This window comes from Montipora foliosa, chromosome 13 (assembly GCF_036669935.1).
Source record: "Montipora foliosa isolate CH-2021 chromosome 13, ASM3666993v2, whole genome shotgun sequence".
NCBI classification, from domain to species: domain Eukaryota; kingdom Metazoa; phylum Cnidaria; class Anthozoa; order Scleractinia; family Acroporidae; genus Montipora; species Montipora foliosa.
This window is the reverse complement of record NC_090881.1, coordinates 28237823-28254298: the sequence shown is the minus strand read 5'-3', so window position 1 is coordinate 28254298 and position 16476 is coordinate 28237823. Positions and strand designations below refer to the sequence as shown.

Genomic DNA, 16476 nt, shown 5'->3' with positions numbered 1-16476 from the left:
ATCGGCACTCTTCCCTTGTCATGGAATGGCAGAATTACCCAGAATTCTTTTTGGGCATGAGCGAGGCAACTTAAGAAGCACGAGACTGGCCCTCATCGAATGGCTGAAGCGCGGCCTGAGGAAATGATTTCTAGCCAGATACTCAGGAGTAGACGTGGTGTGTGCTGTTAACTTAGATTTTGGATTTCTGAACAAGTTTTTAATCATAGAAAATTCGCGACAAAGTTGTGCTTTCATTTCGCTGTAATTCTCGTGTCAAAGAAACGGTATAATGATGTAAATAGGAGAATAACGATATTTATATTTGCAGATTACCTGTCCTCTTACTACGAAAGTCAAGCTCTACATCTCATTGCAATAAGCGCATTCAAAATTTCCTCGCATTACTTGATAAAAGTATGTTTTTTTTTGGGTTTGTTTGTTTGTTTTTTTAAAGGGTTTTTCTGCTTATGTGAAAAATACGTTTTCTCCCCCGGCCCCCTTGTTATGCATGATCTTCGCGGAAATTACATGATTCTGTCCCTCAATAAACCTGGAACAACCAGTTATGGTCTTAGTTCTCTTTTTTCTTACGTATCAGCTAAGTTGCGGAATGCGCTAGCTGATTTTATCCGTACCTATGAGTTTACTGGTTTTAAAAGAGAATCCAGGGCCGCATTTTGTACAGCGGCTTTTCTTTTTAATGAATATATCTTTAAATATTATGTATTTAGCAGGTATCTGTAGATGATATGTGTGGTAGCTGCAAATGTAATGTCTCGAAGATATTAGCTCCTGTAGTTATTCGGAAAAAGCTTATGACTGTATGTATGTTAGCTTTAGCAGGGCGCATGCGCACACTTTGTAATCTGCGACTCCAGTGCTTACCATATGACAGATAAAATGACTTTTCTTTTCAATATATAAGCCATCTAATTCTTACGCTATATTGACAAGGGCGGTTTGGAGCTGTGAGTAGGCGTGGGATTTGTCACATATGGTTTAGGGGCCGACATATCTCTCCCTCAATGCCGTACCGGGAGGCAAGGTCGGTAGCAGAAAGCAGCGAAGGGCCAACTGCGTCCAAAAGCGATCGCACGGGCCGAAATCCCGGGATGACTCGTTTGGTACGACGCTCCAGCGCCGGTGTCTGGAGGTACTGCGTTTTTCTCTCTTGTTCAAACATTCCGCCAGCGCATGCGCAAATGTTCTGGCTCTTCGATAGCTAGCCTACCAAAAAAAAATGAACATGCTGTTTTTTTTTTTTTTGGTTTTTTTTTTTCATTTTTTAAACCAGCAATTGACATTTCAGTTGATTTCATAGGCACAAACGTAACGTAAGAACCGTGCGTTTCTGGTCTTGTCTCAGAGAGAGGCGAGAGATGGTTTCATGCAGACTGGGACGCCTTAAAGGCTCTGTTGTAAACATGGTGGTTCACGAGTGAAGTTGTCTCTCTGGCCTTTCTGTGGACGAATTCCAAGACCTACCGATACAATTTGGGCAAGTTTTGACAGCTAAAAACGTCAATGGAGGCTGTATTTTGCTGGTAGGACTGGCTGGCCCGACACTTATAAAAAAATCTATGAAATGAGAATCGGCACTCTTCCCTTGTCATGGAATGGCAGAATTACCCAGAATTCTTTTTGGGCATGAGCGAGGCAACTTAAGAAGCACGAGACTGGCCCTCATCGAATGGCTGAAGCGCGGCCTGAGGAAATGATTTCTAGCCAGATACTCAGGAGTAGACGTGGTGTGTGCTGTTAACTTAGATTTTGGATTTCTGAACAAGTTTTTAATCATAGAAAATTCGCGACAAAGTTGTGCTTTCATTTCGCTGTAATTCTCGTGTCAAAGAAACGGTATAATGATGTAAATAGGAGAATAACGATATTTATATTTGCAGATTACCTGTCCTCTTACTACGAAAGTCAAGCTCTACATCTCATTGCAATAAGCGCATTCAAAATTTCCTCGCATTACTTGATAAAAGTATGTTTTTTTTTGGGTTTGTTTGTTTGTTTTTTTAAAGGGTTTTTCTGCTTATGTGAAAAATACGTTTTCTCCCCCGGCCCCCTTGTTATGCATGATCTTCGCGGAAATTACATGATTCTGTCCCTCAATAAACCTGGAACAACCAGTTATGGTCTTAGTTCTCTTTTTTCTTACGTATCAGCTAAGTTGCGGAATGCGCTAGCTGATTTTATCCGTACCTATGAGTTTACTGGTTTTAAAAGAGAATCCAGGGCCGCATTTTGTACAGCGGCTTTTCTTTTTAATGAATATATCTTTAAATATTATGTATTTAGCAGGTATCTGTAGATGATATGTGTGGTAGCTGCAAATGTAATGTCTCGAAGATATTAGCTCCTGTAGTTATTCGGAAAAAGCTTATGACTGTATGTATGTTAGCTTTAGCAGGGCGCATGCGCACACTTTGTAATCTGCGACTCCAGTGCTTACCATATGACAGATAAAATGACTTTTCTTTTCAATATATAAGCCATCTAATTCTTACGCTATATTGACAAGGGCGGTTTGGAGCTGTGAGTAGGCGTGGGATTTGTCACATATGGTTTAGGGGCCGACATATCTCTCCCTCAATGCCGTACCGGGAGGCAAGGTCGGTAGCAGAAAGCAGCGAAGGGCCAACTGCGTCCAAAAGCGATCGCACGGGCCGAAATCCCGGGATGACTCGTTTGGTACGACGCTCCAGCGCCGGTGTCTGGAGGTACTGCGTTTTTCTCTCTTGTTCAAACATTCCGCCAGCGCATGCGCAAATGTTCTGGCTCTTCGATAGCTAGCCTACCAAAAAAAATGAACATGCTGTTTTTTTTTTTTTGGTTTTTTTTTTTCATTTTTTAAACCAGCAATTGACATTTCAGTTGATTTCATAGGCACAAACGTAACGTAAGAACCGTGCGTTTCTGGTCTTGTCTCAGAGAGAGGCGAGAGATGGTTTCATGCAGACTGGGACGCCTTAAAGGCTCTGTTGTAAACATGGTGGTTCACGAGTGAAGTTGTCTCTCTGGCCTTTCTGTGGACGAATTCCAAGACCTACCGATACAATTTGGGCAAGTTTTGACAGCTAAAAACGTCAATGGAGGCTGTATTTTGCTGGTAGGACTGGCTGGCCCGACACTTATAAAAAAATCTATGAAATGAGAATCGGCACTCTTCCCTTGTCATGGAATGGCAGAATTACCCAGAATTCTTTTTGGGCATGAGCGAGGCAACTTAAGAAGCACGAGACTGGCCCTCATCGAATGGCTGAAGCGCGGCCTGAGGAAATGATTTCTAGCCAGATACTCAGGAGTAGACGTGGTGTGTGCTGTTAACTTAGATTTTGGATTTCTGAACAAGTTTTTAATCATAGAAAATTCGCGACAAAGTTGTGCTTTCATTTCGCTGTAATTCTCGTGTCAAAGAAACGGTATAATGATGTAAATAGGAGAATAACGATATTTATATTTGCAGATTACCTGTCCTCTTACTACGAAAGTCAAGCTCTACATCTCATTGCAATAAGCGCATTCAAAATTTCCTCGCATTACTTGATAAAAGTATGTTTTTTTTTGGGTTTGTTTGTTTGTTTTTTTAAAGGGTTTTTCTGCTTATGTGAAAAATACGTTTTCTCCCCCGGCCCCCTTGTTATGCATGATCTTCGCGGAAATTACATGATTCTGTCCCTCAATAAACCTGGAACAACCAGTTATGGTCTTAGTTCTCTTTTTTCTTACGTATCAGCTAAGTTGCGGAATGCGCTAGCTGATTTTATCCGTACCTATGAGTTTACTGGTTTTAAAAGAGAATCCAGGGCCGCATTTTGTACAGCGGCTTTTCTTTTTAATGAATATATCTTTAAATATTATGTATTTAGCAGGTATCTGTAGATGATATGTGTGGTAGCTGCAAATGTAATGTCTCGAAGATATTAGCTCCTGTAGTTATTCGGAAAAAGCTTATGACTGTATGTATGTTAGCTTTAGCAGGGCGCATGCGCACACTTTGTAATCTGCGACTCCAGTGCTTACCATATGACAGATAAAATGACTTTTCTTTTCAATATATAAGCCATCTAATTCTTACGCTATATTGACAAGGGCGGTTTGGAGCTGTGAGTAGGCGTGGGATTTGTCACATATGGTTTAGGGGCCGACATATCTCTCCCTCAATGCCGTACCGGGAGGCAAGGTCGGTAGCAGAAAGCAGCGAAGGGCCAACTGCGTCCAAAAGCGATCGCACGGGCCGAAATCCCGGGATGACTCGTTTGGTACGACGCTCCAGCGCCGGTGTCTGGAGGTACTGCGTTTTTCTCTCTTGTTCAAACATTCCGCCAGCGCATGCGCAAATGTTCTGGCTCTTCGATAGCTAGCCTACCAAAAAAAAATGAACATGCTGTTTTTTTTTTTTTGGTTTTTTTTTTTCATTTTTTAAACCAGCAATTGACATTTCAGTTGATTTCATAGGCACAAACGTAACGTAAGAACCGTGCGTTTCTGGTCTTGTCTCAGAGAGAGGCGAGAGATGGTTTCATGCAGACTGGGACGCCTTAAAGGCTCTGTTGTAAACATGGTGGTTCACGAGTGAAGTTGTCTCTCTGGCCTTTCTGTGGACGAATTCCAAGACCTACCGATACAATTTGGGCAAGTTTTGACAGCTAAAAACGTCAATGGAGGCTGTATTTTGCTGGTAGGACTGGGTGGCCCGACACTTATAAAAAAATCTATGAAATGAGAATCGGCACTCTTCCCTTGTCATGGAATGGCAGAATTACCCAGAATTCTTTTTGGGCATGAGCGAGGCAACTTAAGAAGCACGAGACTGGCCCTCATCGAATGGCTGAAGCGCGGCCTGAGGAAATGATTTCTAGCCAGATACTCAGGAGTAGACGTGGTGTGTGCTGTTAACTTAGATTTTGGATTTCTGAACAAGTTTTTAATCATAGAAAATTCGCGACAAAGTTGTGCTTTCATTTCGCTGTAATTCTCGTGTCAAAGAAACGGTATAATGATGTAAATAGGAGAATAACGATATTTATATTTGCAGATTACCTGTCCTCTTACTACGAAAGTCAAGCTCTACATCTCATTGCAATAAGCGCATTCAAAATTTCCTCGCATTACTTGATAAAAGTATGTTTTTTTTTGGGTTTGTTTGTTTTTTTAAAGGGTTTTTCTGCTTATGTGAAAAATACGTTTTCTCCCCCGGCCCCCTTGTTATGCATGATCTTCGCGGAAATTACATGATTCTGTCCCTCAATAAACCTGGAACAACCAGTTATGGTCTTAGTTCTCTTTTTTCTTACGTATCAGCTAAGTTGCGGAATGCGCTAGCTGATTTTATCCGTACCTATGAGTTTACTGGTTTTAAAAGAGAATCCAGGGCCGCATTTTGTACAGCGGCTTTTCTTTTTAATGAATATATCTTTAAATATTATGTATTTAGCAGGTATCTGTAGATGATATGTGTGGTAGCTGTAAATGTAATGTCTGGAAGATATTAGCTCCTGTAGTTATTCGGAAAAAGCTTATGACTGTATGTATGTTACCTTTAGCAGGGCGCATGCGCACACTTTGTAATCTGCGACTCCAGTGCTTACCATATGACAGATAAAATGACTTTTCTTTTCAATATATAAGCCATCTAATTCTTACGCTATATTGACAAGGGCGGTTTGGAGCTGTGAGTAGGCGTGGGATTTGTCACATATGGTTTAGGGGCCGACATATCTCTCCCTCAATGCCGTACCGGGAGGCAAGGTCGGTAGCAGAAAGCAGCGAAGGGCCAACTGCGTCCAAAAGCGATCGCACGGGCCGAAATCCCGGGATGACTCGTTTGGTACGACGCTCCAGCGCCGGTGTCTGGAGGTACTGCGTTTTTCTCTCTTGTTCAAACATTCCGTCAGCGCATGCGCAAATGTTCTGGCTCTTCGATAGCTAGCCTACCAAAAAAAATGAACATGCTGTTTTTTTTTTTGGGTTTTTTTTTCATTTTTTAAACCAGCAATTGACATTTCAGTTTATTTCATAGGCACAAACGTAACGTAAGAACCGTGCGTTTCTGGTCTTGTCTCAGAGAGAGGCGAGAGATGGTTTCATGCAGACTGGGACGCCTTAAAGGCTCTGTTGTAAACATGGTGGTTCACGAGTGAAGTTGTCTCTCTGGCCTTTCTGTGGACGAATTCCAAGACCTACCGATACAATTTGGGCAAGTTTTGACAGCTAAAAACGTCAATGGAGGCTGTATTTTGCTGGTAGGACTGGGTGGCCCGACACTTATAAAAAAATCTATGAAATGAGAATCGGCACTCTTCCCTTGCCATGGAATGGCAGAATTACCCAGAATTCTTTTTGGGCATGAGCGAGGCAACTTAAGAAGCACGAGACTGGCCCTCATCGAATGGCTGAAGCGCGGCCTGAGGAAATGATTTCTAGCCAGATACTCAGGAGTAGACGTGGTGTGTGCTGTTAACTTAGATTTTGGATTTCTGAACAAGTTTTTAATCATAGAAAATTCGCGACAAAGTTGTGCTTTCATTTCGCTGTAATTCTTGTGTCAAAGAAACGGTATAATATACTCCCCATCATTTCTTTTTAATGCCCTGAGATTTACGCAGCTAAAATCCTGAAAAAATTGCCAAATCGCGGTAAACTTAATAAAATTGCCTTGTGAAGCCAACAAGGCGCATGTACCATCGCTGTGACATTGTTGAAATAGCTTTGAAAGGATCTAAATTACTCTCATGTGTAACGCTTTTCAGAAAATGAAGCAGTGATTTGATTCCCATGTTTACTCTCACAGTAAGTACTCCCGGGAGGTGTGTACGTGACTGTCTGGATTGAAATGAGCTGCATTACATTTCCACCGATGAACCTTTGAGGGTCGTGACGCACACCGCCTGTTTGATTAGTATATGCAATCTCATTGGCCCGAGGGCGAAAAAGGATTAATTCCACGCGTATTTTCAAAGTGTTCACAAATTGCCCGAGTCGCGACGCTGAAAAAAATCCTTAATTACACGAGGGCACATTGCGATTACGTGTTTATCACATAAAGAGCAAAATTTTATACGAGAGAAAATAAGCCGCGGCGTACATAATACGCGAAAGGAACTATTTATACGAGTATTAACTCCCAGGTCAGGATAAGAACGTAGATTTTGTACCATTTCTACCGGGTGTTCGCGTCTTATGTAAGTCGCGGCTTGTTTTCTCTTGTATAAACGACCCTATTGTGTTTTGAGTTGCAAAAAAGGCAAGTCTGTTAGAATAAATATCGAGAACGGTTCTTTTGAATCGCCGACCATTTAAAATATCAATTGAAAACAAAAGAACTTTGAAAAAACAATGCTTTCAAAGACAAGAGTTAAAATTTGCATCTACTTTACGAAATGCCGCAGCGATTGCTTTAAATAACTTTTACTGAAACTTACATGTAAGTCCGCTGGCGTATATTTGCATTTACGTTTCGAGCGTTAGCCCTTCGTCAGAGCGAATCGGGCTAATGCTCGAAACGTCAGCTCTTAGAATCTCCGTACGGTGGCCAATTTACATTGAACTCCGTTGATAAAACCAAAATTTTTGTATACTTCTTCCCCACCGACGGTCGACGTAGCACCACAGTTTCATTAGGAACTTCCCCCTTCATTCATTGTGATTGAAAGCAGTTTAACCGCTACTTCTTTTTCACAAAATATACGACTTTTTTGTAAGTTCAAACAGTCCGCAAGATTATCTTTGAACACTTTATGTCACTTCGTTTTTATTTGAACATATTCTCGCCTAACACCTTTTCTGTACTGTTTTTTAACAATCTTAATATTGTTATAACCAGTCGAGGGTTACCACTAAAACGCAAGCTTTACTGCCCCACGGAGTTGTTTGTTATCTTAATAATACGATGCGCAAACATCTGTTAGAGTCTCCTCTTTTGTCCTGATGATTGTTTCAGGGCGAATCTTATATTTTATTGCTTAGCAATGAAATGTTAAGAGGGTGTTTTAAACCATTTTTTAATGCCCAGAACTTTCTGGTGCCTTGAAAACAATCGTTCCTTTTTCGCATTTCTGACGCCATTGGACTGATTTCATCTTTAAGTAAACATACGCATCTGTGTAGGGCTAACGTGCGTCAAAAAGTTGACGGATGTTCGATGCAAAAAGAGATGACAAAACGCTAAAAATGGATATTCAAATTACGTACCACGCCGAATTAAACATTATAACTATAGTTTTTGTGGCTGACTCTAGCGGGGAAAGTTTCAATAAAGTTAACCCACACACGGTTTGTGCAAGGTCGGATTGAGTTTTCATAAGCACAAAAAACTAAAAAATCAACACCTGCGTTAACAAATTTTTTTGCTTTGTTATAAAATAACAAGGCATCAATAAAGGATTTTCGGCCCTCATTTAATGATCACAAAACAGCGATCCCTAAGGCTAAAAATACACAAAAAAAATTCAGAATTTAGCGAGGAAATATAACTGCAGCGCAAGATCGACAGGTGTTTGGAGGTGTCGTAAATATTTCTTTTGTCTCGATAAGCAAGAATAATACTTAATAAATGGTATAAATTATGTTTTATAAAACTACTGGTGGGGATATATTTACCAGTAAGGACACTCGAAAATTACTAGTTAGTACATTAATAATGTATTTGTTTCTTTTGTTTAAAAAAAAGTTACACCTATTTTATGTGGAGCCAGGTATTATAACCTCACGGTCACCTTCGCGCGTTCTTAGCAAACCTTGCCGTGTTTTATTGGATCTCCTCATAAAACAAACTTAAGTTGTCATACAAACCGGGGCGTTCATCTCCACATTTGCTGCATGGATAGAGAGGGCAAAAAATAAGAAGCAGTCGTGAAAACATCTTTATTAGGTCCTATCTGTTTGCAAGGGTTTCTACTGTACAGTGTACTAATGGATCGCATTTACTGCGCGAGCCTAATCTAAACTGCAGGGTACAAGATACGGTATAACTTTGGTGGGTGAAGGTTCCGTGAGGCTGTTGAATCCATTCGGATCTCACCACAAGGCAATGACTTCAACGCCAAGCGATTCTGCATTCCAGTCAATTTTCGACGACCGTGTTGTAATAAATGTAAGTGGAATGATTTTCGAAACACGTCAAGAGACACTTACGCGTTTTCCGAAGACCCTCCTGGGTAACGAAGACAAGCGAAGGCAATTTTACGTGGAAGAATTCAACGAGTATTTCTTTAATCGCAACCGTTCTGCTTTTGAGGCAATCCTTTATTATTACCAATCTCAAGGCCGCCTCAAGCGACCGGTGGATGTCCCTATGTGTATTTTCAAACAGGAAGTTGAATTTTTCGAACTGGGTGATGATGTCCTGAGCGACATTCGAATCAAAGAAGGTTACATTACGCTGAACACCGAAGTCCGAGAATATCCCAAAAGCAAAATCCAGAGGATGATGTGGGAATTGTTCGACCAACCAGACACATCAACAGCTGCATCTTGTTTAGCTATCTTTTCTGTGCTTGTTATTTTACTGGCAATCATAGTGTCTATTTTGGAAACGGTCCCTTCACTGAAGGCAAAGAAATTCCCTGGCAATCTGACAAATATCACAGCAGCAGATTTCTCCACAGACACAAACAGTCCTTGGTTTTTGCTAGAGTTGTCTTTTAATGCATGGTTCACATTTGAATACTTGGTCCGCCTGTTAACAAGCCCGAATAAGTGTCAATTCTTCACTTCTCTTCTAAACTTCATCGATTTAGCAGCCATTGCGCCGTTCTACATTTTGTTGCTATTAGATAATTCACAAACAACCTCCGTAGCCGTTCTGCGAATTTTACGCATCGTGCGTGTCTTACGAATTTTCAAACTGTCTCGATACTCAAAGAATCTTCAGATTATTGGATACTGTGTGCTCGAGAGCGTTCGTGAACTTGGACTTCTTATGTTATGTCTTTTTTTCAGTGTGGTTGTAACCTCTAGTCTTTTGTATTACATCGAGCTTGGATCACCTAAAACCGATTTTATTAGTGTCCCAGCTACATTTTGGTTTTCTCTGCAAACCATAACAACAATCGGTTACGGAGATATGGTACCACACGATCCGTTTGCAAAACTTGTATCTGCAGCTTGCGCTATATTTGGTGCTGTTACGCTCGCTTTACCTGTTTTAACTTTCGTGTCGAATTTTAATACCCTTTATTACAAAAATGTAATGGAACATCATGAAGGGAACCATATCGAGAAACGTGAAATCTCGAAAACCAGTGAAATTGAAGTCGAGTCGTGTATATCTACCTAGAATTTCGGACATAATTGCTTAATCGTGAGATCGAGATATAGTAAACCTTATTTCAAAAATAATTTTACTTTTCAATTTTTACTTTTAATAGCCAACCACAACCGCGAGTTTCTTTCACAGATGCTTCTTTTCCTCTTCCACTAGGAATTTTTTTAAAGGAAGGCTTTGAGGAGCAAAGTGCTATTCTACCTGTCAGAGAAAAGTAGAGAATTTCTGTTGTGGTTATATCACATTGAAATGCTGTCGTGAATGAATTGATAACCTGCAGTTATAAAAACAAAAGTACACAATTGCAAGGGGTAAATTGATATGTCTGCCTTGTGTGCAAATTGATTTAGATATTATTGTTTTCTAAAATACCGAATAAACATGAATTAAGCAACCTGTAAAATATAATTCCGTAAAATATAAATTCGTTCACGTTTCATTTTTCTCGTTAATTTCAGAAAAAAAGTAAATTATAATAGAAAACTTGTATGGGGTGATATTTTGTTAATGAAACAGGCCGACAAATTAATAAATAACAGATAAGATGTTTCTAGTTGAAAAGATAATAACATCAACTTAAGTAGAAGGAAAGGCCAATCATTAAAGAAATTCTGTTTTCTTTGTTAAATTCGCATCAGGCGCTTACAAAAAAAAGAGAATTAATGGTAAACTGTTCAGTTTTTATGGGTAACTAAATTTACATATATATGCGCAAAACGTCTGTAGGTAATTTTGGCCCGCAACCACAGGTGAAACTGATAAATGTCCAAAAATTGTCTCTTGGTTATTTGGCGCATCAAGCCCACCGTTAATTTTTTAAAATCGGAAATCTTCCAACAAAGGGACCTGATAAAACATCAGTGGCCTGTATGCAATAACGATCTAAAATTTCTAATCTAAAAACTTTCAAGTTCACTTACTATCATGTCAAGTCTATTTTTGTTAACATCAAAACAGGTTGGATATGATAAAAAGAAGATTAACGCCAATAAGGACATACTAAATAAAAACAGACGGTTTGTTTTGAAATAGCAAACAAATTAATGTACTCTGTCTGAGATACATGAAAAATTCTGCGCACTAATCAAAATCAATATTGTTCTTTCGTCCTACCGCGCACCGGTGGCTCAATTGGTTGAGCACCGTGAGTTCAACTCCGGCCGGACCAATACTCAGGGTCTTTAAATAACTGAGGAGAAAGTGCTGCCTTTGTAACGACATCTGCGAATGGTTAGACTTTCAAGTCTTCTCTTTTAAGCCGGAGGTCCCGTCTCGAAACCCTTGGGCATAAATTCTATGCGACGTTAAAGGACCCACACACTAGCTATTCGAGAAGAGTAGGACATGGAGTTCCTGGTGTTGTGGTCTGATCTATGGATATAGGGGTTAGGTGTCAATTGGGACGAAAATTCTGTTTCTCTTGCCTGCCACTCCATGAATTTTGGCGAATAAATTAAAACTAACACTTGGCATGCGCGGTGGGTTTGGATGACGTTCAACGGTGGTCAGAACAGAAAATATGAAACCTAAAAGAGCCCTGGCTTCGAGAGTGCCGTACTCGTTGATAAATAAAAGCTCATTCTTGTTCGCTTCAGTCGATAAATAAAAAAATTTACGTTTCTAAGCCATCTCGAATTTGGCGGTGTTAGTCAAATGTCGGCCAAGAGTAAATTATTGCACCCAAATCATCCTTGAAGAGTTTTCTTTGTCTTGCCCACCCCCATAAGACAGATTTAAGTTAAAAATTAAGTCAAGGAAACCGGTCATTATTTATCCCAGATCCGCCCCTGGTGCTCGTATCCTATCGCACTACAATAGACCATTTTACAGTTGTAGCGAAGTTACCTGGCCTAAGAATGGAAGCGAGGCTGCCGGTGACCCTTTTTTGATACAAACCCTCATGCTTTTGTAATGTTAACCCTTTCACTCCCAAGAGTGCCACTTATAGATTTTACTCTGTCTAACGCCAGACAATTTACTCGTCAATGGGGAACCCCACAAGAGTGAAAGGGTTAACAACAGCTAGATTCACTCAAAAACTATGTCCCCATTAACCCTTTCACTCCCAAGAGTGCCACTTATAGCTTTTACTCTGTCTAACGCCAGACAATTTACTCGTCAATGGGGAACCCCACAGGAGTGAAAGGGTTAACAACAGCTAGATTCACTCAAAAACTATGTCTCCATTAACCCTTTCACTCCCAAGAGTGCCACTTATAGCTTTTACTCTGTCTAACGCCAGACAATTTACTCGTCAATGGGGAACCCCACAGGAGTGAAAGGGTTAACAACAGCTAGATTCACTCAAAAACTATGTCCCCATTAACCCTTTCACTCCCAAGAGTGCCACTTATAGATTTTACTCTGTCTAACGCCAGACGATTATACTCGTCAATGGGGAGCCCCACGACAGGGGTGAAAGGGTTAATATGGACTAATTAGCATTACAACAACACAATTTACATGATAAAAGCAGTGGGGGCTGTGTGAATGCAAGGTCACCGACAGCCTCGCAGCCATTCATAGGCTAGGTCGCTGCACAAACAACTGTAAAATGGCCTATTGCAACGACAATTACCTTCACAAAGCCGAATTTCACCATTCACTACATCATTCATTCAACCACTTATTTATTTTCTTACAGAATTTATACAGCAATTGATAATTTGAAATTTCTCACTCCTCATCCTGTCCGAAATGTTATTATTTCATAAGATAATCTGAATGAAATCCTCTGGTATAATCTTGAAATCTTTTGTAGTCTTCTTGCATTTCCTGCAGAAAAAAGGGAAGAAAATGTTGTACCAAGCAGCTGTCCCTGCAGTTTTAATTTTCCTGTTAGTTATTTAAATGGAAAGAAATATCTTTTTTGAAAATCTTCACGGCAACGATATCCTCAGGAAAAGAAAACAACTAAAAGATAAAACACACTTGCATTCCGGGAACATGAATTTTATCATTGACTGACCAAAACAATAATTCTCTTCTTATAATAACTGATAATTACGATATTTGCATGAGATGTATGAGGATATTGAAGGGAACTTCTACTCCTACAAAAGAATAACTGTAAAGCCAGGGAAATAATGCTTGCAATGAAATTTGTTTGAAATTTTTTCGAAAACAGTGGTTTTTAGCCAGAAAATAATGAATTTGGCAATCACTTTTAGTGCTTTGGGTTAATTTTTGGCTTCATTAACACTGTCGGTCGGCTGTCGATAATGTGTCGGAATCATGTCAGCCAACAGTTGGCCAACAGGTTACCGACAGCCGAACATGGGAGCTATTGTTCACTTTTGCCCATTTACTTTTACTTTACTTTTACTTTTAATCAGGTAAGTTAAGGTACACAATGCAGACAGGCTGACCTTCAGACAACTTATGTCCAGAAATGCACCTAATATTTTGATGCAAGCCCAATTTTGACATCCAACATAAGTGTCCATTTGCTATCTATTTCTAACAATAAGGTTCGCGTTACAGTTTTTCAAGATGGCAGTGCCCAGGAAATGGCAAAAGACTTTATAAGATACAACCTCGTCCCCAGGGCGCTTTTCCCTGGCTTTGGGTGGGACGGCCAAAGCCAGGGAAAAGCGCCCTGGGGACGAGGTTGTATAAGATATAGACTAAATTTCAGCGATCTCCTCTCTCCCTCCAAGTGACTTGGCGACCGGAGGAGGCAGCTGAAATATTCAGGCTACCTGTCCTGTGGATTCCTGCACAGGACTCTACCTTGAATGGGTCGAATTGACACGTTCCCGTATCAACTAAGTAAGTACTCTTTATCCAGGGATCATGTGAGTACCCTCTTTCTGGCTTAGCGAGCAGGCCCTAATTGTTCAAGGGCTGATTACTGTAATCTTGGATTAGAGTAAACTGGAAAGGAACTGTTTTCACAGAATTTTTGGTTGTCACTCGCTAAGCGACCTCAAAAACCGCTCGTGAAAACCCGGCCAATAGACTTTATTCGCTTGAACATTTTGTTTCCCAATACAGATCATGTGATAATCCTCAGGAGATTTGATACTTTGTCTTGTTCATCAAAAAGAGTGCGTGCAAGAAAGAATATGTCTGCATGCACTCTTTTTAATAAACAAAACAATGGACAAAATCTCGTGAATATTGTCATATGATCTGAATTGGGAAAACAAAATGTACAAGCGAATAAGGTGGATTGCAGGTAATTAGAACAGGAAATTTACAAATCAAGAAATTTTCGAACTTAGCCCAATTGTATTTTGTATGGGCTCTGTTGTCCGTGTGAAAGGGGTGACCACTGTACTTGAGCTCTTGGCTATAGATAAAGTTGCTTACAGAAGTTGTTTTGCCATGATCATTTAGTAATAGGCCATTTCCGAGTTCATGTCTGCCTCCTCTTCAAAGCAAGTCTAAGTGCGAAGTTTTTGTGATGCTAATTAGTTCTACTTTACATATCAATGAAATCTAATTTTCATAAGAAAAACTTCGCACTTAGACTCGCTTTGAAGAGTAGGCAGACATGAACTCAGAAATGGCCTATTTGGATGAAGCACACTCATTACAGTAAAAGGGAAAGAAAGGCAAAGAAATTTTATTGAAGTGTCTGGTTGTTCTAGCGCTGGAGCACTAATTGGGGACACTGTAAATTGAAATTAACACATTTATCAAGTTAAATGTTGGTTTTTGAGGAGAGGGGAAAACCGGAGTACCCGGAGAAAAACCTCTCATCACAGAGTAGAGAACTAATAAACTCAACCCACACATGACGTCGAGTCTGGGAATCAAACCCGGGCCACATTGGTGGGAGGCGAGTGCTCTCACCACTGCACCACCCCTGGGGCGACCACTGAAGTTGAGGTATTGGCTATACATAAAGTTGCATAGAGGAGTTGTTTTGCCACGATCATTTAGTAATTTGGATAAAGAACACTAATTTCGGTAACAATAAAATTGAACTGTTTCAGAATTTACTGGGGTATGCATAACCACATGCAGATTTGTATAGCTGCCAAAAGAAACAGCTTGATTTTCACTACTTACTTGGAACAGTTTTTCAACTCTCTTTCTCTCATTGTTTTCTTTTTCTAGCACTTTTATTAAGTTATTTATCCTGGAAAGAAATGCAAAATAGGACATGTCATAATGTAAATACAGAGCTGTCTTTATCATAATTATTATTTTGCATTTAATACCATTTAGTTACTTTCGTGTTATTTACAAGAACTCTTTTTGATTACCAACCCTTGAACTCTAACCCTAACCCTTGAACTCAAATTATAATCCCTCTTTTGCAAGTCCCCCCCCCCACATGAGTTTGTTAAAAAGCAAATTGGTTACAACTACCTGTGATTGAGCTCACTGCATTTCTTTTTGTGTCTTTCAGCCACTCTCGCTGCTTCATCTGCAGCTTTGCATTCACAATCCAGTTTTGTTTTTTCTATGGCCTCTTGTCGCAGTTTTTCAGCATTTTTCTGTAAGTTGGAGTGTAAGAAGATAAAGTCAAAAGATTTTTAAACTATGAATAAAGGTCCATGAACACAAGAGTTTTATTGTCAAAAGAATAAAATAAGGGTTTCACCCTTGCAATAGCCAAAGCTTCCCCTATGGCAATTTCTCTCTGTAATGCAGCTTCATTTCTCAGTTTTTTTGTAAGAGTTTCTGTGAGATTGCTCATTTCTTCTCTCTTCTTTTTTTCTGCCTCTTCAGCTGCTTTCTCCAATGCAGCAAGCTTTTCCTGTTGGAATTTTTCTAGAGCTGAGCGAGCCCGTTTCTTCTCTGCAACCTCACACCTGTATCGGATTTCAGCCATTTCCTCTTCAGCTTGCTGGATCAGAATAAAAATAAGTAAAGGTAAAATAAACCAATAACAGAGAGATACTTCTGGAATTAAGATTTACAAAATGAGATGTTAAAGGTTGGAGTCAAACCTAAGGATTTTGATTTGGAAATAACAGCTCATGAGACAACCATGACCAAAGCAGTCCCGGATTGAGGAAATTTGCTTTTAAGTCAATCAAATAGATACAAATCTTAATGTTATATGCTTGTTTGATTCACCTACACCATAAGATCCTGACCACTAAACTTGAAATAGCTGAGAAGTGGAGACTGTAGCCTCTTTTTAAATGAAAAAGACATGCCACATTTACAAAGCTTTTGAGCCTGTTTTTCTTGAAATTCAACCACCCTGGAATTAAAGACGGCTTGCCTGCTTTGATAAAATAAGGGATCACAGGTAAGTT

General features: G+C 39.9%; 2 protein-coding genes across 3 annotated transcripts in view; one reads left to right on the top strand and one right to left on the bottom strand.

The window, feature by feature from the left end:
* Positions 1–8597: 8597 nt before the first annotated feature.
* LOC137982823 (potassium voltage-gated channel subfamily A member 1-like) lies at positions 8598–10925 on the top strand. The gene has a single exon (XM_068829980.1). The coding sequence runs from the start codon at positions 9020–9022 to the stop codon at positions 10265–10267; it is 1248 nt and encodes a 415-aa protein (XP_068686081.1). The 5' UTR covers positions 8598–9019; the 3' UTR covers positions 10268–10925.
* Positions 10926–12868: 1943 nt separating this feature from the next.
* Positions 12869–16476, bottom strand: part of LOC137982667 (caldesmon-like) — a 6940-nt gene continuing 3332 nt past the window's right edge. For both annotated transcript variants that reach the window (XM_068829800.1, XM_068829799.1), the window contains exons 4-7: positions 15813–16058; positions 15578–15705; positions 15275–15344; positions 12869–13030 (exon numbers count right to left, since the gene is read on the bottom strand). In XM_068829800.1, coding sequence (XP_068685901.1) covers positions 12959–13030; positions 15275–15344; positions 15578–15705; positions 15813–16058 — 516 coding nt within the window. In that variant the 3' untranslated portion in view covers positions 12869–12958. The remainder of the gene's footprint in view (positions 13031–15274; positions 15345–15577; positions 15706–15812; positions 16059–16476) is intronic.